Raw genomic sequence first — 24,191 nt, forward strand, 5'->3', positions numbered from 1 at the left:
TCCTTAAGTACCGTAAAGATAGAGGCAATAAATCAAAACCACTAGTTTACATACTACAAAAATGGCAATGCTGTAAATTAAGTTTGACTTTATACATTGTCTCAAGAAATAACTCCAAACTAAGATTGAATCACTTATCCTTGTACCAAAAATATACTATTCAAAAACATCATCAACAACAACCGCAAGATACACACAAAAAAGTCAGCAATCACCTCAACAGAGATTAAACAAAAAACTGAATTTTTATAACTCCTTCAATACTCGGTTGCCCTAGAATTAGCTAGGTGTTTTCTTAAAAGCAGTAATTTTAAAGACTCTCTATAGTGAGAGGCTCATATTATCTGGAAACAGCTAGTGGCACAGTGATATTAACGCACAGAACACTATGTATTCTTCAGCTGACCTGCTCACCATTCATCTCACACATGTGTTCTGTATTATGAACAAAATTCAAATGTCCTACTTGCTACATTTCTAAATCACTGTTGCTAATGAAAAGCACTCCAGACACCTCCAAGTCCCATCTTACCACGTATGAGCCACAGTGAAGCGACGACGCTGCCGAATGCTTTTATTCACCAGCAACTTTCTGAAAAAGCATGGTGAGTTCCTTGGCGAACTGCGTGGAGAAATTTTAGGAGATGTAGGTCTGTTTCCCGGTAGTCTCGGAAGCTCAAGTTCTAAGTGCATTTGCTCCTTGAAAGTCTTTATGCAAACCTCAGATTCAGAAGCAGTAAGTTCTTTTGAAGAATCTTTTGCTGTCATGTCTTATATGGAGTGCTGGGTTTCACCATCCAAAACAAAAACCTCAAACATAGCAGAGACACAGCTGCAGGTTAGGAGGCTGGTAAGTCTGCAAACTGTTCCCAGTTTAATTTAGGAAGCTGTGGCTCCAGTGTAGGAGCTGCTTAGAGCAAGAGCAGCATAATCGAAGAATGGCAAGTCAGGCTGTCACAAGGAGCTTTATCAGCCTGGCTTTGCCTCTGAAAATGCGCCAAAGTGCTTCCTATGTCAGTAGCCTCCTTGTGGATGAGGTCTGTCTGCAAGCTACACACTGACACTCGCTGAATTCATTCAGCTGAATATATCAACTCATGAAATATTCATGAGGGCTTCTGATAAATCCTTTGCATGTATTTTTTAAAAATCTTTTCAAACATGCTGCATCCACTAATGGATAGTAAGCAAAACCCAGTCACCTATTTTTGTTTGCACAAAGCGCAGAACCAGAGCCCATCCAGCACGTGCGATGTTTAAAGTCTTCATTCAGAATTATCTTTCTTTGTAATGCACACAACAGTAACTCCACCTACCAAATGCTTATTGGCCCAGGACTATTTAAACAACTGCACTCTGTTTCCCCCTCACAACACCCTCCATTGCCCAGATTTTCACAACATTTGTGAAGCCACTCTCATCATCAGTGAAATCATTAAATCAGGGATTGTCAAAAAGCCTAGCTAAACCAGCCCCCCAAATTCCATTTCTGAATGAAAGAGCTGATTTGCTGAAATTTTTTTTTTCCCTCTTCCCTCCAGAAGATCCAAAACTGCATCCATATAGAAAGTGTCAGCTAACAGGAAAACATTAGATTTGGTTCATTCCCCTAAGGAATTTAAAGACTAATCTTTAATCCCATAAAAATTGCCCTCATTCTTCTGCTTAACTTCATTGTCCCTGAGGTTCCCACAGCAGCCGCTCTCTGTTAGATGTAAAGTCACTTCTGAAAGTCAAAGTTCCCTAGAATGGAAATGGAGGTAACAACCAGGAGAGATGAATGCTCCCCTTTACACCTGCAGGGTCCAAAGTCAAGCATCATGCATGTGTGTGTGCACGCATGCAAGTGCAGGTAGACGTACACAACAGTGTCTGTGTGTGGGCATCTTTACTTGCTAGCATGTGTGTACTTGGTTCACAAGGGCATGCCAGTGAGACATATGGGCAGGGGAGTCCAAAAATATGTCTCAAATTCCGAAGCAGATCATTGTAACCTGAAATTTCATTTAGAAATATACTGGCATGCAGCTTCTACACTTTAAAAGGAGTAAAAAGAATATTTTAGTGCTTGAAGTGTACAGATGCTGTGAAATTCTGTACCTGCAATGTCTACTACTAGGGCCAGTCTGATCTCACACAAATTTGGCAAAACAGAACTGGGGCTAGTCAATGTGAGTGACATTTCAGGAATGATTCATAGTAAGACTTCAGTGAAAAAGCATGAAATTCATTTTTTCCTCTAAGTCGTGAGAACTTCCACTTTTATAAAATCATTTATATATGTCATATACTCTGGCTGAATATCTAAAGGGCTGAATAAGAGCAGACGATGACCTGTATATAGGAAAAAATAAACCCCACTCTAGCCCTTGGGGGAAATGGTTTAAACTTAATAGGAAGGATTTAAACTCCGAGTTTACAGGTACTGTCTTGGAAGGATATAAGTATTGCAATAGTACCCTAAAATATATTACGAACAAAGGCAAAGTCATGGAATTTTAAAGTTTGAGTGAATTCCAGTAATCACATTGTTTGGCTCCTGATTTCAAAGACAAGGAAACAGACCTAGAGAACTTCAGTGACTTGTCCAGAGTCCTATTTGTAGTTGACATTAGAGCAAAAGCTAAAACTAAGGCTTTCTGATTCCCAGCTGAATGTTCTTACATTATACAATAAGAGAGGTCAACATAGTCATTTTGTCCAGCAAAGCCCTAGGACACGCACTTTATATATTTGAAGATACTTTAACTGCTCTATTTGAGAATAAATTGTTAGTAATGTCATGATAGAAAATATAGTTAAAGCTATCTATTATTTACTGCATTATGAAAACAAAGCTAGGACTTTCTTCCAACAATAATGGGATATAAAACTGGAATGTGAGAATATGTGAACATGCCAATATTCAGAGTGACTTATTTGCAAAAAAAATCAAATAGGAATTTGATGTCTTTCTCTTAGTCACTTTTTAAGGCTGCCAAAACACAATAAGCATTTTAGGGATTTTTACCCCTCTCATAATTATGGCAAATTTCACAACCCAGATTTAGTATGTGAACTGGGATTCAGATAAGGAAATGTTGACATAAACTTACCTAAAGCAGCAGAGCAGTACAATTATAATTACTTTCTAATTCTTACTGTCAACTTACGTGACATTATGTGACACTTCACATTATTCTCTCTTTGCCTACTATGACAGCCAATGTCCCAGTTAAAGAAATTTTGAGAATCATCCTAAGAATTAGAATGCTCAAAAATATGTAAAGTCAGTTAATTCTACCTACTCTAAATAACATTTAGGAATACCAAAGACAGCTAATTGAAATACAAAACTTAAAAGATAACCAGACTGTTTTAAAGTCTGAATTAGTTACCTCTGAGAAAAGGAAATGCATGTTTACAGATATATGCACAAAAGTTTGTTTCTAGAGTCAAAATGCTATAGAAAAACTTGATACTGTGTTAAATATTGAAATCAAAGATGAATATAGACTGTAAAAAACAGGAGATGGTATCAAGAAAATGTAAAACAAAAGCACAGTAAAAGCAAATAACACCCTGCCATAGTTTAGCAAAGAATATACTGTTTTGAGAGAGAGAGCCAGAGAACCGGAGAAAAAGCCAAGAAGAAAGCAAATAGAGTTATTGTGTCCTTCTAAGTGTCTCAGAAGGAGCTAAAGAACCACAGTGAAAACCCTCCTGTCCACACGTAATGCTTAGCTGTTTCTCCTCAAAGGGAGAAATGAGTAACTGACTCAATTTATTAATGTGCAGATAATTCACCTTGGGAATTACTTGAGAATTCCAATTACACCTAGGTCTCAATTTTAAATAATGAAATTCCTGGTATCCACATCCTGTCAAAGCAAAAAGAATCAAGAATTATCATCATAAAGTATCATTCAAGGATCTGAATAGAGTTGTATGGTCAATAACAGTCAATAATGTATTATGTATAAATATTATGGACAAATCAAAAGGTTGATTTTTCATTAAATTGAAATGGAAAGCAAATTAATTTCAGCCAAACAATATGATAAACTTACAGTGCAAGTATTATAATAGTTAAAATGTTTTTTAAAGGTAACAGCTTTGTAATCAATTTATTTTAAGTGAAAATAATTGTACTCTTTTTATATTCAATATCTTTCAGACTTTAAAAGTTAACTTGGGGGCTTCCCTGGTGGCGCAGTGGTTGGGAGTCTGCCTGCCAATGCAGGGGACACGGGTTCGTGCCCCGGTCCGGGAGGATCCCACATGCCACGGAGTGGCTGGGCCCGTGAGCCATGGACACTGAGCCTGCACGTCCGGAGCCTGTGCTCCGCAACGGGAGAGGCCACAACAGTGAGAGGCTCGCGTACCGCAAAAAAAAAAAAAAAAGTTAACTTGGAATATATTTCCTCTGAACTGAGTGACTAATTTTTAACTAACTGTTCTTATAAAACTAAAGTATTTTAAAGGCACAAAACTACTGATTCTGTGCAATAATATTATACATAACAATATTAAATGCAATATAACATGGCTCACATTTACTGTAAATACAAAGCTAGAGATTTGAAAAGACAGAGTTTATTCAGAAGTTTCTTTTTAAAGAGGAACAGATTTAAGACTGTCAATATTAACAGTTAAATTACTGTGGATTGTATCTTTATTTATATCATTATTCAGTTCTCTTTTTTAAAACAACACACCATCTCAGCACCGCCATTAGGCTCTACTCAATTGAGTAGAAAATACACAAGCTCTTCCTTCAGTCAGACAAGGTAGTAAGTAAATACAGAACAGCAAGAAACAACTGTTGCCTCTTTCAACAGAATACCCTACTCAACACAGACGGCAACTCATCCCAATTTCTCTATTTCAGTTAGCAGAAATGGAACTAGAGAATTATTCTAACATGATTGAAGAAAAGACAACATTCAACTGAATGAAAATATTAATAGTTGTCTAGCCATCTTGGAGAAGAACAATTAGCTGACCACTCTTAAGAATTAAGAGATTATAAAGAAGGAATTTACATTTATTGCATACCTCCTGGATGCCAGATATTATTGTAAGCATTTTTAATAAATTGTTTCATTTGGTTCTCATTACAAACATATCAGACAAGTGCTATTGAAATGCTTGCTGGACTTCCCCCTAGTATTAAACCATGAGGTCTTTTAGGGCTGGGTTGAGTCTTGTTCATTTCTAGAACATGGAACAGAGTTTGGCACAGAGTGGATACTCACTAAATTTTGTAGACCAAATGCACATTATTTTGCCCATTTTCAAATGAGAATATCAAGACACAAAACTGAATAGCATTTAAGGAGTTGATCCTACACCAAGCTTTTTATAACAGAAGATACTTAATGAGACAGAAGAGGAAATGCAGGCTCCTAGGGTGGTCTAGTCATGTCACTACAAGTATATGTTCACAAGTACTAAATGCCTTGAGTCTGAAGTTATCTAGCATGTTATTTTTATACGATGATAAAAAGGCTTCACTTTTATCAATATGATACAATTAATTACTCATCATTAGTAAACTGATGTTCCAGAAAGATCAGTTTTAGCCTTAACCACCTTCAGTGTCACCTGAATCCTAGGGAGGAAGTACTCTAAATGCTTGAGCATGGTATCATAAAGTTCTCAGAGATTATCATATTCAAACAAGAAAAACCCTCCAGTGGCTCCACATTACACTCAGAGTAAAAGCAGAAGCCCACACAATGGCCTAATGTACTCCACCAGCACTGGATTCATCTCTCAGAATGTTTCATTGTATACCATAATACATATTTTCATTTGTCTCCTGAACTAACCTATGAGCTCTCTAAGGACCTAAGCTATCAATATTTTACTTATCTTTGTATCTCCAGAGCCTGAGATTGCATCTCGATTGATTAGTACTTATTGATGGAAAATATGAATAGAAAATTAAGGTACTGCCCCAAATCATGTTCTCCTGTTAGTCTCAGATTTTTCCTTTCTGTCTTGAAAGCTAGTCCAGTCTATATCCTAATTTCTTATACTTGATCTTACACAGGATTCCAAAATGAACTTCTTAATCATAGCCGTTTGGCTATGTTTTGCCATTTTTACTAGCATTTCTTTGTTCTTTAAAAAATTATTATCATTATTATTAATATCCTCACTGCAATGCAAAAGCAGAACACCTATGCATTGCAAACTCTGTTCATTTGGTGGTATACAGGCAGGACAGACCTGCTATGCCTTCTCTTCACACTGTTTTCTGGTTTTCGCAGAGTAATTAGGTGCTTCTTTCACAAGGCACATTCTATGAAGGGAGACTGCATAGACAAAAAAAAAAAAAAAAAAAACTAAGGAAGCTCCTCTCTTTGTTTCCCAGGTCATTGTTAACATCAAGATATATTAGCGCTCCTGGGAAGATGGCGGAAGAGTAAGACGCGGAGACCACCTTTCTCCCCACAGATCCACCAGAAATACATCTACACGTGGAACAACTCCTACAGAACACCTACTGAACGCTGGTAGAAGACGTCAGACCGCCCAAAAGGCAAGAAACTCCCCACGTACCTGGGTAGGGCAAAAGAAAAAAGAATAAACAGAGACAAAAGAATAGGGACGGGACCTGCACCAGTGGGAGGGAGCGTGAAGGAGGAAAGGTTTCCACACACTAGAAGCCCCTTCACAGGCGGAGACTGCGGGTGGCGGAGGGGGGAAGCTTTGGAGCCATAGAGGAGAGCACAGCAACCGGGATGCGGAGGCCAAAGTGGAGAGTTTCCTGCACAGAGGATCGGTGCCGACCAGCTCTCAGCAGCCCGAGAGGCTTGTCTGCTCACCCGCCGGGGCGGACGGGGCTGGGAGCTGAGGCTCCGGCTTCGGTCGGAGTGCAGGGAGAGGACTAGGGTTGGCAGCGTGAACACAGTCTGCAGGGGGGTAGTGCACCACAGCTAGCCGGGAGGAAGTCCGGGGAAAAGTCTGGGCCTGCCGAACAGGCAAGAGACTTTTTCTTCCCTCTTTGTTTCCTGGTGCAGGAGGAGAGGGGATTAAGAGCACTGCTTAAAGGAGCTCCAGAGACGGGCGCGAGCCACGGTTATCAGCGCGGACCCCAGAGATGGGCATGAGACGCTAAGGCGGCTGCTGCGGCCACCAAGAAGCATGTGTGCGAGCACAGGTCACTCTGCACACCTCCCTTCCGGGGAGCCTGTGCAGCCCGCCACTGCCAGGGCCCTGGGATCCAGGGACACATTCCCCGGGAGAACGCACGGCACGCCCCAGGCTGCTACAACGTCCCACCGGCCTCTGCCGCCACAGGCTCACCCCGCATCCGAACCCCTCCCTGCCCCTGGCCTGAGTGAGGCAGAGCCCCCGAGTCAGCTGTTCCTTTAACCCCGTCCTGTCTGAGCGAAGAACAGACGCCCTCAGGCGACCTACACGCAGAGGCGGGGACAAATCCAAAGCTGAGCCCTGGGAGCTGTGCGAACAAAGAAGAGAAAGGGAAATCTCTCCCAGCAGCCTCAGGAGCAGCGGATTAAATCTCCACAATCAACTTGATGTACCCTGCATCTGTGGAACACCTGAATAGACAACGAATCATCCCAAATTGAGGAGGTGGACTCTGAGAACAGATTTATTATTTTTTCCCCGTTTCCTCTTTTTGTGAGTGTATATTTGTATGCTTCTGTGTGAGATTTTGTCTGTATAGCTTTGCTTTCACTATTTGTCCTAGGGTTATATCCGTCCGTTTTCTGTTTGGTTTTGTTTTTTGTTTGGTTTGGTTTTTGTTTTGTTTTGTTTTGGGGTTTTTTTTTTTTACTTTTAAAAAAATTTTTTTCTTAATACTTATTTTACATTTTAATAACTTTATTTTATTTTATCTTACTTTATTTTATTTTATTTTATTTTACCCTCTCTCTATTTTTCTTTCTTTTTACTTTTTCTCCCTATTATTCTGAGCCATGTGGATGAAAGGCTCTTGGTGCTGCAGCCAGGAGTCAGTGCTGTGCCTCTGAGGTGGGAGAGCCAACTTCAGGACACTGGTCCACAAGCGATGTCCCAGCTCCACGTAATATCAAACAGCGAAAATCTCCCAGAGATCTCCATCTCAACACCAGCACCCAGCTTCACTCAACAACCAGCAAGGTACAGTGCTGGACACCTTATGCCAAACAACTAGCAAGACAGGAACACAACCCCACCCATTAGCAGAGAGGCTGCCTAAAACCAAAATAAGTCCACAGACATCCCAAAACACACCACCAGATGTGGAACTACCCAGCAGAAAGACAAGATACAGCCTCATCCACCAGAACACAGGCACTAGTCCCCTCCACCGGGAAGCTTACACAACACACTGCACCAACTTTAGCCACTGGGGACAGACACCAAAAACAACGGGAACTATGAACCTGCAGCCTGTGCAAAGGAGACCCCAAACACAGTAAGATAAGCAAAATGAGGAGACAGAAAAACACACAGCAGATGAAGGAGCAAGATAAAAACCCACCAGACCTAACAAATGAAGAGGAAATAGGCAGTCTACCTGAAAAAGAATTCAGAATAATGATAGTAAAGATGATACAAAATCTTGGAAATAGAGAAAATGCAAGAAACATTTAACAAGGACCTAAAAGAACTAAAGATGACACAAGCAATGATGAACAACACAATAAATGAAATTAAAAATACTCTAGATGGGATCAATAGCAGAATAACTGAGGCAGAAGAACGGATAAGTGACCTGGAAGATAAAATAGTGGAAATTACTACTGCAGAGCAGAATAAAGAAGAAAGAATGAAAAGAACTGAGGACAGTCTCAGAGACCGCTGGGACACATTAAAAGCACCAACATTCAAATTATAGGGGTTCCAGAAGAAGAAGAGAAAAAGAAAGGGACTGAGAAAATATTTGAAGAGATTATAGATGAAAACTTCCATAATATGGGAAAGGAAATAGTAATCAAGTCCAGGAATCACAGAGAGTCCCATACAGGATCAATCCAAGGAGAAACACTCCAAGACACATATTAATCAAATTTTCAAAAAGTAAATACAAAGAAAACATATTAAAAGCAGCAAGGGAAAAACAACAAATAACACACAAGGGAATCCCCATAAGGCTAACAGCTGATCTTTCAGCAGAAACTCTGCAAGCCAGAAGGGACTGGCAGGACATATTTAAAGTGATGAAGGAGAAAAACCTACAACCAAGATTAATCTACCCAGCAAGGATCTCAATCAGATTTGATGGAGAAATTAAAACCTTCCCAGACAAGCAAAAGCTGAGAGAGTTCAGCACCACCAAACCAGCTTTACAACAAATGCTAAAGGACCTTCTCTAGGCAAGAAACACAAGAAAAGGAAAAGACCTACAATAATAAACCCAAAACAATTAAGAAAATGGGAATAGGAACATAGATATCGATAATTACCTTAAAGGTAAATGGATTAAATACTCCCACCAAAAGACACAGACTGGCTGAATGGATACAAAAACAAGACCCATATATATGCTGTCTACAAGAGACCCACTTCAGACCTAGAGACACATACAGACTGAAAGTGAAGGGATGGAAAAAGATATTCCATGAAAATGGAAACCAAAAGAAAGCTGGAGTAGCTTTTATATCAGACAAAATAGACTTTAAAATAAAGACTATTAGAAGAGACAAAGAAGGACACGTAATGATCAAGGGATTGACCCAAGAAGAAGATATAACAATTGTAAATATTTATGCACCCAACATAGGAGCACCTCAATACATAAGGCAAATACTAACAGCCATAAAAGGGGAAATGGACAGTAACACAGTCACAGTAGGGGACTTTTAACACCCCACTTCCACCAATGCACAGATCATCCAAAATGAAAATAAATAAGGAAACACAAGCTTTAAATGATACATTAAACAAGGTGGACTTAATTGATATTTACAGGACATTCCATCCAAAAACAACAGAATACACATTTTTCTCAAGTGCTCATGGAACATTCTCCAGGATAGATCATATCCTGGGTCAGAAATCAAACCTTGGTGAATTTAAGAAAATTGAAATTGTATCAAGTGTCTTTTCCGACCACAATGCTATGAGACTAGATATCAATTACAGGAAAATATCTGTAAAAAATACAAACACATGGAGGCTAAACAATACACTACTTAATAACGAAGTGATCACTGAAGAAACCAAAGAGGAAATCAAAAAATACCTAGAAACAAATGACAATGGAGACACGACCACCCAAAATCTATGGGATGCAGCAAAAGCAGTTCTAAGAGGGAAGTATATAGCAATACAATCCTACCCTAAGAAACAGGAAACATCTCAAATAAATAACCTAACCTAGCACCTAAAGCAATTAGAGACAGAAGAACAAAAGATGCCCAAAGTTAGCAGAAGGAAAGAAATCATAAATATCAGGTAAGAAATAAATGAAAAAAAAAACAGAGAAAGAAATGAAGGAAACGATAGCAAAGATCAATAAAACTAAAAGCTGGTTCTTTAAGATAAACAAAATTGATAAACCATTAGCCAGACTCACCAAGAAAAAAAGGGAGAAGACTCAAATCAATAGAATTAGACATGAAAAAGGAGAAGTAACAACTGACACTGCAGAAATACAAAAGATTATGAGAGATTACTACAAGCAACTCTATGCCAGTAAAATGGACAACCTGGAAGAAATGGACAAATTCTTAGAAATGCACAACCTGCTAAGACTGAATCAGTAAGAAATAGAAAATATGAACAGACCAGTCTCAAGCACTGAAATTGAAACTGTGATTAAAAATCTTCCAACAAACAAAAGCCCAGGACCAGATGGCTTCACAGGCGAATTCTATCAAACATTTAGAAAAGAGCTAACACCTATTCTTCTCAAACTCTTCCAAAATATAGCAGAGGAAGGAACACTCCCAAACTCATTCTACGAGGCCACCATCACCCTGATACCAAAACCAGGCAAGGATGTCACAAAGAAAGAAAACTACAGGCCAATATCACTGATGAACATAGATGCAAAAATCCTCAACAAAATACTAGCAAACAGAATCCAACAGCACATTAAAAGGATCATACACCATGATCAAGTGGGGTTTATTCCAGGAATGCAAGGATTCTTCAATATATGTAAATCAATCAATGTGATACACCATATTAAGAAATTGAAGAAGAAAAACCATATGTTCATCTCAATAGAGGCAGAGAAAGCTTTCGACAAAATTCAACAACCATTATGATAAAATACCCTGCAGAAAGTAGGCATAGAGGGAACTTTCCTCAACACAATAAAGGCCATATATGACAAACCCACAGCCAAGCTCGTCCTCAATGGTGAAAAACTGAAAGCATTTCCACTAAGATCAGGAACAAGACAAGGTTGCCCACTCTCACCACTCTTATTCAATATAGTTTTGGAAGTTTTAGCCACAGAAATCAGAGAAGAAAAGGAAATAAAAGGAATCCAAATCGGAAAAGAAGAAGTAAAACAGTCACTGTTTGCAGATGACACGATACTATACACAGAGAATCCCAAAGATGCTACTAGAAAACCACTAGAGCTAGTCAATGAATTTGGTAAAGTAGCAGGATACAAAATTAATGCACAGAAATCTCTGGCATTCCTATACACTAATGATGAAAAATCTGAAAGTGAAATCAAGAAAACACTCCCATTTACCACTGCAACACAAAGAATAAAATATCTAGGAATTAACCTACCTAAGGAGACAAAAGACCTGTATGCAGAAAATTATAAGACAATGATGAAAGAAATTAAAGATGATACAAATAGATGGAGAGATATATCATGTTCTTGGATTGGAAGAATCAACATTGTGAAAATGACTATACTACCCAAAGCAATCTACAGATTCAGTGCAATCCCTATCAAACTACCACTGGCTTTTTTCACAGAACTAGAACAAAAAATTTCACAATTTGTATGGAAACACAAAAGACCCCGAATAGCCAAAGCAATCTTGAGAACGAAAAACGGAGCTGGAGGAATCAGGCTCCCTGACTTCAGACTACACTACAAAGCTACAGTAATCAAGACAGTATGGTACTGGCACAAAAACAGAAATATAGATCAATGGAACAGGACAGAAAGCCCAGAGATGAACCCACACACATATGGTCACCTTATCTTTGATAAAGGAGGCAGGAATGTACAGTGGAGAAAGGACAGCCTCTTCAATAAGTGGTGCTGGGAAAACTGGACAGGTACATGTAAAAGTATGAGATTAGATCACTCCCTAACACCATACACAAAAATAAGCTCCAAATGGATTAAAGACCTAAATGTAAGGCCAAAAACTATCAAACTCTTAGAGGAAAACATAGGCAGAACACTCTATGACATAAATCACAGCAAGATCCTTTTTGACCCACGTCCTAGAGAAATGGAAAGAAAAACAAAGATAAACAAATGGGACCTAATGAAACTTCAAAGCTTTTGCACAGCAAAGGAAACCATAATCAAGACCAAAAGACAACCCTCAGAATGGGAGAAGATATTTGCAAATGAAGCAATGGACCAAGAATTAATCTCTAAAATTTACAAGCAGCTCATGCAGCTCAATAACAAAAAAAACTACCACCCAATCCAAAAACGGGAAGAAGACCTAAATAGACATTTCTCCAAAGAAGATATACAGATTGCCAACAAACACATGAAAGAATGCTCAACATCTTTACTCATTAGAGAAATGCAAATCAAAACTACAATGAGATATCATCTCACACCAGTCAGAATGGCCATCATCAAAAAATCTAGAAACAATAAATGCTGGAGAGGGTGTGGAGAAAAGGGAACACTCTTGCACTGCTGGTGGGAATGTGAATTGGTACAGCCACTATGGAGAACAGTATGGAGGTTCCTTAAAAAACTACAAATAGAACTGCCATATGACCCAGCAATCCCACTACTGGGCATATACCCTGAGAACTCCATAATTCAAAAAGAGTCATGTACCAAAATGTTCATGGCAGCTCTATTTACAATAGCCAGGAGACGGAATCAACCTATGTGTCCATCATCAGATGAATGGATAAAGAAGATGTGGCACATATGTACAATGGAATATTACTCAGTCATAAAAAGAAACGAAATTAAGTTATTTGTAGTGAGGTGGATAGACCTAGAGTCTGTCATACAGAGTGAAGTAAGTCAGAAAGAGAAAGACAAATACTGTATGCTAACACATATATATGGAATCTACAAAAAAAAATGTCATGAAGAACCTAGGTGTAAGACGGGAATGGAGACACAGACCTACTAGAGAATGGAGTTGAGGATATGGGGAGAGGGAAGCATAAGCTGTGACAAAGTGAGAGAGTGGCATGGACATATATACACTACCAAACATAAAATAGATAGCTAGTGGGAAGCAGCTGCATAGCACAGGGAGATCAGCTCGGTGCTTTGTGACCACCTGGATGGGTGGGATAAGGAGGGTGGGAGGGAGGGAGATGCAAGAGGGAGGAGATACGGGAACATATGTATATGTATAACTGATTCACTTTGTTATAAAGCAGAAACTAAGACACCATTGTAAAGCAATTATACTCCAATAAAGATGTAAATAAATAAATAAATATATATATATATATATATATAAATAAATAAATAAAATAAAATAAGATATATTAGCAAGGATGAGTCAGATACCTATATGCAAGGAGAGAAACTCTTCCTTGGTGTTTTAAAATCTGCATCAAAAGAGCGTACTCCACTTCCCAAAGATAATACTAGCCTGTCAGCAAATTACATTAAAGGGTGATTTCAAATGAATACGAGATTAGGGACATATATGTTAAATACAAAGGCACATTTGGGAAAACCCCTTTCTCTACTACGAGCTTTCATCTTTTTGTTACTTTCCACCCTGTCAGCAGTCTTCTATGAAATATGTAATAAAAAATGGTATAGTATTAATCTAAAGTTTACAATTTTAAATGTAAATAATTATCTCTGTAAGACCAATTAATTATGATACTACAGAGATCATATAAAGAGTACAGCACACATGAAAATTAAGTCAAATTAATTCCACTGCTTTTAAAAAGAGAATAATTTTCAGGGATCCATTTTGTGTTTAAGTATACATTTGCAAGCTAAACAAAATTTTCCTAAATTAATATTTTAATTGCACGAGTCTAAAAAGGGTACAGAATACATATCAATATGGAAAATATTTCCAAAATAGTGGGTTAAATCAAGATTGGCTCACTTAATTTCAAGATTTGTTTACTTATTACACATTTTGTTAATTTAAAATCTATTCATATTAAATTTTTTAAATTCAGTAACATTGGTAATGATGGCTTTTGACTCATAATTAAGAAAATAGAATTTTATCTACCAAGAGCGACTAGTGTTAAGAAGTAACTCAAACTGAATTTCATATAAATATTTCATATCATTATCACTGTAATATTAGCATATGTAAAATTCAAGACTGGAGACATATTTATATAAGCATGCTGAGCTTTGTAGCAAACACTTAAATAAAATATATATGTTTGTAAAGTTCCCTTGGCTACGCTTTTATTTCCTTTGTTTTATTTTTAAATGTATCATACAATATGATTAACATTTTTGGTGCACTGTTCTATGAAATTTAACACATGTATAGCTTCATGTAACCACTACTACAATCAAGATACAGAACAGTTCTGTCACCCCCAAAAATCTCTCTTGTGCTGTACCTTTATAGTCATAGTCTCCTCCACTCCTAAAAGATGGCAAGCCCTAATCTACTCTCCATCACTATAATTTTGTTACATTTATTAATAGCTCGTTCTTTTTTATTGCCAAAAAGTATTCTGCTGTATGGATGTATCACAGTTTGTTCATCCATTGAAGAACACTGAGCTGTTTCCAGTTTGGGACAATTATGAATAGACCTGTTATAAACGTCCATGTACAGGGCTTTCTATAAATATATGCTGTCCTTCCCCTATTGTAAATCCTCAGGTGTAGGATTGCAGGCTCATACGAAAGTGTACATTCATCTTTACAACAAAATGTCAATCTGTTTTCCAGAATGGTTGCCTCATTTTGCATTTCCATCAGCACTCTATGAGAGTTCCCAGCTGCTCCACAGACTCACCAACACCTCTTTTCATTATTTTTTACTTTAGCCATTCTAATAGATGTGTAGTGGTATCTCATGCTGATTTTAGTTTATACTTCCCTAATGGTTAATGTGATTATCTTTTTGTGTGCTTATCTGCCATCAATATATCCTTTTTGGTAACGTATCTATTCAAGATTCTTGCCCATTTTTTAGTTAGGTTGTTTCTTTTTTACAATTGAGCATTCTTCCCCAATCTGCCCACTAATATTTACTTTTCAGAGTTCTCAAATAGCAATCCACGCATTCCATCCAGGATTTAAAGTTGTATTCAGTGGTTGAAACAAAATGGAATGTGATTACTCCCAACTCCCCTGGAACCAGAACCTTTAATAGAACACAGTCTGTCCCTCAGTATGCACAAGGGATTGGTTCCAGGACCCCACACAATACCAAAATCTGCAGATGCTCAAGTCCCTTATATAAAATGCTGTAGTATTTGCATATAACCTATGTACATCCTCCTGTATGCTTTAAATCATTTCTAGATTACTTATGATACCTAGTACAATGTAAATACTATGTAAATAGTTTTAAATACAATGTAGAAGCTGCATAAATAGTGTAAATAGTTGGTAGCATGCAGCAAATTCAAGTTTTGCTTTTTGTAACTTTCTGATTTTTTTTCCAAATATTTTCAACCTGTGGTTGATTAAATCTGCTGATGTGGAAGCTGCAAATCAGCAGGAGGACAAGCAGTAACATTAGTTACAAAATCTGAAATTTTCAAATTGATTTTATAGTTTATAACCCTTTTAACTAATCAGTGCTCTTTCCAAAGCCCCCAATGTTTACATTCTTGACTTTGCTGTTTCTTTGCTTCTTGGGGCTTGCAGCTTGGCCCATCTTCAAAGCTCACTCTGGCAGTGATTAGTCCTCCATACCACCACTGGGGCAAGGCAGTGGGGCGGGGCGGGGTGTGGGGCGCAGTCACTACCATCAAGGCACAGCAGAAGGTTTCATGCTTTTTGTGGCTATTGAAAGAACCCCTTCTAGAAATGGACTCTAGGTGACTCCCAATCTGCATCTCCTAGCCTCTCAATCTGTACCTTCTTTCCCCACTGCCAGCTGTGGCACCACGAATACCTCTTAAAGAAACCTGATCTTTTTGCTCCTTCTCTTTACTTCTCTCTATTATTTCTACTAATTCATACACTCTTCAAAGATACACTTACTGGGTAGGTACTATGTGCTAAGAATATGACTCCCTATTTTCCTTGGTAAGCCTGGGTTATTGCTTGAAATTTGCACACTTGTTACTAACATAATCTAACATAATCATAATTCTAAAAGGCTCTATGCAATTTTACTTTTATCTGCCTTAATCAGTTTTTAAATTATTTTAATTAACTTTTTAAATTTATATTGCATTTGAAGAATCTTTTTTTCTATACATATATAGTAAGTCATCACTGGCATGATAGTACACTTTCTGAGAAAGTTTCAGCATCAGACTTACAATTCCTTTCTTGTATGTATATGCCACACAAAGTATTTTATGCTCTTAGAGAGTAAAGGCCATAATTTATTTTTTGTTTGTTTGTTTTTGTTTGTTCATTTCAGTATAGGTTATTACAAGATATTGAGTATATCCCTGTGCTATACAGTAGGCCCTTGTTGTTTATCTATTTTATACATAGTAGTGTGTATATTTTAATCCCAAACTCCTAATTTATCTCCCCCTCCAATCCCCTTTGGTAACCATAAGTTGGTTTTACATGTCTGAGTCAGTTTCTGTTTTGTAAGCAAGTTCATTTTTATCATATTTTTTAGATTCCACAAATAAGTGATATCATATGATATTTGTCTTTTTCTGTCTGACTTACTTCACTTAGTATGATAATCTCTAGGTCTATCCACGTTGCTGCAAATGGCATTATTTCATTCTTTTTTATGGCTGAGTAGTATTCCATTGTGCGTGTGTGTGTGTGTGTGTGTGTATACCACATTTTCTTTATTCACCTGTCGCTGGACATTTAGGTTGCTTCCATGTCTTGGCTATTGTAAAGAGTGCTGCTATGAACATTGGAGTGCATGTACCTTTTCAAATTAGAGTTTTCTCTGAATATATTTTTTTATGTGTTAGCTTCTTTATCTAAACCTCTTGCGCACAACTAGAAAGTGTTTTTTTTTTACTGTTACTTTTTTTAAATTAAAATTTACCTTTTTTTTAAACATCTTTATTGGACTATAATTGCTTTACAATTGTGTGTTTGTTTCTGCTGTATAACAAAGTGAATCAGCTATACATATACATATATCCCCACATCTCTTCCCTCTTGCATCTCCCTCCCTCCCACCCTCCCTATCCCACCCCTCTAGGTGGTCACAAATCACCGAGCTGATCTCCCTGTGCTATGCAGCTACTTCCCACTAGCTATCTATTTTATGTTTGGTAGTGTAGAAAGTGTTTTGTGCATGCTAAACAAATGTTTAAAAACCCAGGAATATGAATCAACAGTTATCTATTCATTTACTGGTGTTAGTTAAATGTCAACTATGGTCAAGCATTGTGCTAGTCTGTGGAAAAGTGCAATGAATAAGCTAGACGTATGCCTGTCCTCATGGTACTTAAAGTCTAATGGCACAACTATCACAGCCTAATTCTAATCAATATTCAAAACTAATTTGCCTCCTCATTCACCTAATCTCCTTTTAAAGGAGGTCAAAACCAGGTTCTCTTCTATTTCGCTCCATACTTGGAGTCCTCCTTGTCTCACAGTGGATTATTCTTATCCTGACTGTCCTACAAGACGAAATATGGACGCATTCTTTGTACAGAATTTCAGGAAGTTTTTTCCCCTTAGTCTACCCTATTCCTTGCTCCTAACTCAGCCTATGCTTTTTTTAATATTGAAGAGAGGTAGATGTCCATGCAGTGATACACACCAACAAATACAAACAAAAAACCTCTTGTTTCAACTCTCTGTGAATTCCAACTGGGGCACAGGCGATTTCTGTCCCATTTTAATAATAAATGGCAAGTAGTTTTTCTTTCTATTGAACCAAAGTCTGACTCTCAATAATGTCCTCCTATTGATTTTAGTTTTGTCACCTCTAATTACAATGAATAAATCAACTGAATACCCTTCAAAGATATATCCTCTAACACACTTATTTTCCCTCCTAAATAACTACAGCTCCTTCAACTTTTTCTTATGAAACACATATTAGATTTTTTTTTTATAATACTTAGACTGAAACTTTGTGAGAGGTATATTAATTAGTTTGCTAGGGCTGCCATGACAAAGTACCACAGACTGGGTGGTTTAAACAACAGAAATTTATTATCTTACAGTTCTGAAGGCCAGAAGCCCAAAGTCAAGATGTTGGCAGGGTCAGTGCCTTCTGAGGGCTGTGAAGGAAAGATCTCTTCTAGGCCACTCTCCTTGGCTTGTAGATAGCCATCTTCTCCCTGTATCTCCTCACATCATCTCCACTTTATGTATGTCTTGGTGTCCAGATTTTCCCTTTTTATAGGAACACCAGTACTACTGGATTAGAGTCCACCTTAATGACCTCATTTTAACCTGACTACCTCTGTAAAGGTGATCAAGTTACCTTGAAACAAGATGTTTTTTGTTTGTTTGTATTTGTTGGTGTGTGTGTCACTGCATGGACATCTACCTCTCTTCAATCCTATCTCCAAATAAGGTCACATTCTAAGGTAATGGGATTTAGGACTTCAACAGAGGAATTTGGGGGATACATTTCAACCCATAACATTCCACGTTCTGACTCATCAAAATTCATGTCCTCACAGGCAAAATACACTCACCCATTTTAAGGTCTCCAAAAGTCTTTATTCTGTCATCAACTCTAAGTCCAAAATCATTTAAACCATCCAAATCAGTTATGTGTAAAATTTAAGGGAAGATTCATCATAGAGCAAAGTTCCTCTCTATCTGTGAACCTATAAAATCAGACCACAACAATGATGCGACAGACATAGGGTAGATATTCCCACTCCAAAAGGGATAAATTTTAAGGAAGAAAAGGGTCCCAATCAAGTCTGAAACCTACTAGGACAAATTCCATTAGAATTTGAGGCTTGATAATAATCCTCTTTGGCTCAATGCTCTATCCTCTGGGCTCACTAGAGTGGTGGTCCCACCCCCTTAGCCCTGAGCAGTGAGGGCTCGTCCCTCTGAAACCAAGGAGGTGGCTCCATTCTCAGAAACTAAGAAAGTGGCCCCACCTTCTGAAACTAAGGAGGAGGCTGTCCAACCTTTCAGGGGCTTGTGTCCTGTGGGCCTGTGGTATCGGGAACAGCTGCTGGCCTCTGGATTGCCTTCAAGGTCAGTCTTCACTTTCCTTGAAGGATGACACATATTTGCAGCTGGATAGATATCAGCCTGTTTCCTGCCCATGGTATCCCAGAAGTCTGAGAGCCTTCCTTCATTTCATCCTGTCTATTCTTCAGTCAAAGCTGGCAATGTTTCCTTTCATATAAATTTCTCAAAAATCTTGTTGGCCTCCTGAGCAATTCATGGGAGTCCAAACTATCAGACAGGAGTCCCCCACAGATCTTTCCTGCATAACCACATCTCTATTCCTGACTTTTGCTAAGATAGTTGACTGGATCCATGGGTCACATGCCTAATTTCCTTGGCAAACAGTAGTCCAGTTACACCCTTGATGTTCTCTCTAGAACATATTTTCTCATTTTTTTGCAATAGGAATAGGCTGAGAATTTTCCAAGTCTTCCAGTCCTGGTTACTTTTTGTTTAACAATTCCTTTTTCAATTTATCTCTCTACTCTTGCATTTTAGTATTAGCAGAAAAAAGAAACCAAGTCGTGCCTTCAACACTTTGCTTAGAAACCTCCTCAGCTACAAACCCAAGTTCATCACTCATAATTTCTACTTCCCATCCAAACAAAAAATGAGAACACATTTCAGCCAAGTTCTTTGCCACTTTATAGCAAGGATCGCCTGACTCCAGTGTCAAAGAACATGTTCCTCATTGCCATCGGCTCAACAGAAGTACCTTTAACATTCAAATTTCTAGCAAGTCTCCTCAAGGCAATCTAGGCTTTTTCTTTATTTTTTTTAACAACTTTATTGGAGTATAATTGCTTTACAATGGTGTGTTAGTTTCTGATGTATAACAAAGTGAATCAGCTATACATATACATATATACCCATATCTCCCCTCTCTTGCATCTCCCTCCCTCCATCGAGTGTCTCTTCCAGTCTCTATCCACAACTCAATTCCAAAGCCACTTCCATATTTTAAGTACTTGTTGCCACAGCATCCCACTCTCTGGTACCAAAATCTCTATTAGTTTGCCAGGGCTGCTGTAAGAAAGTATCGCAGGCTGAATGGCTAAACAACATAAATTTATTGTCTCAAAGTTTTAGAGCCTAGAAGTCCAAAATCGAGGTGTTGGCAGAGTTGGTTTCTTCTGAGGGCTGTGAAGAAAAGATCTTTTCCAGGCCTCTCTCAAGTGGGAGGCAGAAGGAGAAAGAGAGAGCAAGGTGAGGAATAAGACATCACTAGCATTTATTGAGGGCGGACTATGTATTAGGCACTTTTGCACACATTATTTTCACATTTGAACCACACAAAACCTCTTTGAAATATATAATATACCCTTTACAGATAAAGAAACTGAATTAAAGAAACATAGGATGAATTACCCAAGATCACCCAGTCAGTAAGGATTCATACCCAAAGTCACCAAACTCAAAACTCATGCTTTAATCCACTATACAGCATTGCAAAGGAAAAATGAGAAAGAAGCATAAGGATATGTCCTAAAGATAATCAACTGTATAAAAACCTGTTAGCTCCAATTATGTTATATCCTGAAACTAGATTTGCTTCTCTATAAATGCCATATTTCAATATAATACGAAATAATTTGAATATGCAACAAAAATGATTAGTTTCACCCAGGCAGCCATAAATTTCACTAATGAGTTATTTTTTAAAATAATTTTGTCTGAATGCACCTTTATCAGTTTTAAGTCAATTTTGAAAGAAGATATTGGCTTAACGTACCTTAGCATGTTCATTCATTGCAACTCAAAATGAGAATTTGTTTGACCTTCATGTGTAGTTAAAAACTAGAAAATTGTCTTATATTCCTCCCTTTCTTTATGATCTTAAATATTAAAGATAGAACTATCCTCCTATGATTCTATTTCTAGCCTGTTTTAGCTTCTAATAGACACTCCCGAGAGTTACATTTTGGGGACTCCCAGATTAGAAACTTCATTCTCTTGGCTGAGATGACTACAAACAGCGTTTTGGTATGAAATCTATACTGATTTTGCAAATTCTACATGCAGATTTTAAACCATTTCATTTGTGCTACATTAGCCATAACCAACATTTTCATCTTATTTTTGGTAATTTAGAAATTTTAGAAGTGGGAGACCAAATTCTTAATGATACTGCTTTTGTTTAATCTTTTCTAATTTTTCTCTTTTTTTGGAAAGCAGGTCAACTTTTAGAAGATCCTCGAAGGTGCCGCTTCACACCAGCTGCCAAAATAAAATCTAGCAATTCTTTAATTCCTCCTTCCAATCTGTGCCTAGCACCATTTCTTGGTTCAGTTTTCTGGATTTCCAGACACATTTTGGGACTCAATTGGTACAGTATCCACTAAAATTAATGGGCACCACTTGTCAAGCATAGAAGCCAAAGAAAATTTCAACTTCATGAGAATATAAACAAACTCAAAGTAAGGCATATTGAGAAATGAAATGAAAATCAAATGAAAAGAAAAGAAATGCCCTACCCCCTTTATAGCAGGTGATTTGTATTCTAAAATCACAGCCTATGATTACGGCTGTAGATTCCATCAGATTATTTTTTACAGCTAAGGAAATGTGACTTTTAAAGCAGGGATCCAAATTTCTGAATCGTGACAGCAACAGCTGAAGACTAAAGATAGACAGTCAAAACAGCATTTTCTGTACATTTTCAGTTGTTAAAAAAGCAGTTACAGTACATTATGTGTGAAATATACCATTTTAACCCTGTGATGGCCCCACTGGGAAAAAGATTTATAACAGAAAACGTTATTTTATGCCTTCCTTATACCACATCCTTAAAATGGCAATGGCTCTTTTTCTTGATGTAATATTTTTAATGTATTTTATATAGATGTGTATGCTCTTTATTAACAAAACATCCCTATTTCAAATAAACGCTGTTTACACATGGCTCATCACATGCCTACACACACTCGCCTGAGAGGCTATTTGTTTTTACCTCTGCTTGGAAAGCTCTTTCTCTAGAGCTTTCTATGGTTCCCTCTCTATTTCCTTCAGGGACCTGTTCACACATCTTCTCCTGAGAGAGGTCTTCCCTAGTTATCCTCTGTAAAGAACCCCATCCTTCCTCTCACCTTACTCAGTTTCTTCACTAAAAGCATCTATCACTCTCTTGACTTTGTTATTGTCTGTCATTCCCACTATAATAAAAGTCCCATGAGGACAGATTCCTTTAGTTTTATTTTCCACACTGATGTCAGCACCCAAAATAGTGCCTGGCATATAACAGGTGTTTAATACTTTTCTACTTAATAAACAAAGGTCACTTAGTTAAACAGCAAGAACATTTACTCTGTGATCCAATTAAGCACCATCTCTCTCCTTCTCAGTCACATCAATCAGGTCCTTAAGCAAATTCATTCATAAGGCCACTACAAAGGATGCTGAAAGACATGTTCAGAACAACAGAGCAAAGGTGAGGATTAAGACTTGTCTTGAATTAACCGCTTCCAATGGTCTTTTAGCCACCACTACTAGGACACCACTGAAAGTCTAATCTTCAATATGTAGAGGAATACTGCAATTATCTATTGCTTAGCTGGAGCACTTCTTGCTAGACAGAAGGAAAAGCAGACATGAACTTGTGACCTTCCCAGTGGAGCAGCTCTGCCACCACCACCCAGCAGGATTCAGATAGCACAATGGTAACACTGTGTGCAGAGGCATGATTCACAGGAGAAACAGGAGCTCCGCCAAAGGCAAGAAGGCAATCTGTACAGAATACGATATGCTGAGAGGGCTTTCTTTTCATTTCAAAATGAGAAACAAGCATTTGGGGGGATGATAACTATCCAAGCAGCAATATGTGTCCCTTAGGTGGGATGACCCAGGATATGTGAACTGCTCCTTTGTTCTGGAGTGGAGTTCCAATAAGGAGCTTCACTATGGTAAACTAATCAAAATGTTTCTTGAACTTGATTTTCAGTTTTTCACAGCTCAATAAATATAGGAGAAATGTGGTGATGATGATGATGATGATAAAAATTAGGGAAACAGTGCAAATATAACTGAGTTAATGACAAAAACATATACGGATAATGTTTAATGTGATTTTGAAAATTACCTATGAAAAACCCAGATATATATAGAAAATTGAGATGCTAAGGTGAAAGATCCTTAAATCTGCATAAAATTCTAAATGATTCAGTATTCAAAACATTGAGCTTGTTGTCAAGGAGATTTATGGTAAGCATAGTAATTCTCCTTTCCATTCTAGGCTATCATTTATACCATCCAGAAGCACTGCATGATAATTAAGAACTATTTTGCCATAGATAGCATTATATTTCCTAAAGAGTAATCTTGATGCTTTTTATTAAGATTACTAAGCACAAAAATATACCAATCTATGTTTACAAAATCTGTATGTGAAAATACTTATTGGAAACAAATTAAACCCCTGATAAACTGAAGAGCAATCAAATAGGAGAATGAACTAAGTGAATGAATTATTTAGCAGGAGTCTGTGCTTTGAGATCTAAAATAAGCCAGTTTCTTCATTATCACTGGGCAATTCCTTCAAACTTTCTGTTTCTCAATTCCTCGCCTGTAAGATGTAAGTGTTCATACCAAGTATTTTGCAGGGTAATTCATGTAAATTAACAAATTATAATTTAAAATGTAAATGGCATTGCGCTTGCAATGCAATCTGGTACATATATTTAGTTAGTACACTCCCTTGGAGGATCTAAAAAGTGTTACAGACATAATCATTCATTTTTAAGTATTCCCTGTAAATAGGGAAATTCCAGCCTCAATGTGGCTCCTTGGCTTTTTATACACAGTTCCC

The 24,191-nt window shown here is 37.7% G+C and overlaps 1 protein-coding gene across 3 annotated transcripts in view; it reads right to left on the reverse strand.

Moving 5' to 3' along the window:
* The window catches only part of LOC308609245 (3',5'-cyclic-AMP phosphodiesterase 4B-like), a gene marked incomplete at its 5' end in the record, with an annotated part of 516,453 nt that overhangs the window by 316,528 nt on the left and 175,734 nt on the right, over positions 1-24,191 (reverse strand). The window contains one exon of one of the 3 annotated variants that reach the window (XM_081222909.1): positions 533-768. The exons of the other annotated variants lie outside the window; for them this stretch is intronic. Within the exon in view, the coding sequence (XP_081079035.1) occupies positions 533-768 (236 nt within the window). Of the gene's footprint in view, positions 1-532; positions 769-24,191 lie in introns of those variants that run through there. 3 annotated transcript variants of the gene reach the window in all.

Source organism: Mesoplodon bidens (genome assembly GCF_964165515.1).
Source record: "Mesoplodon bidens genome assembly, chromosome: 2".
In the NCBI taxonomy this organism is placed as follows: domain Eukaryota; kingdom Metazoa; phylum Chordata; class Mammalia; order Artiodactyla; family Ziphiidae; genus Mesoplodon; species Mesoplodon bidens.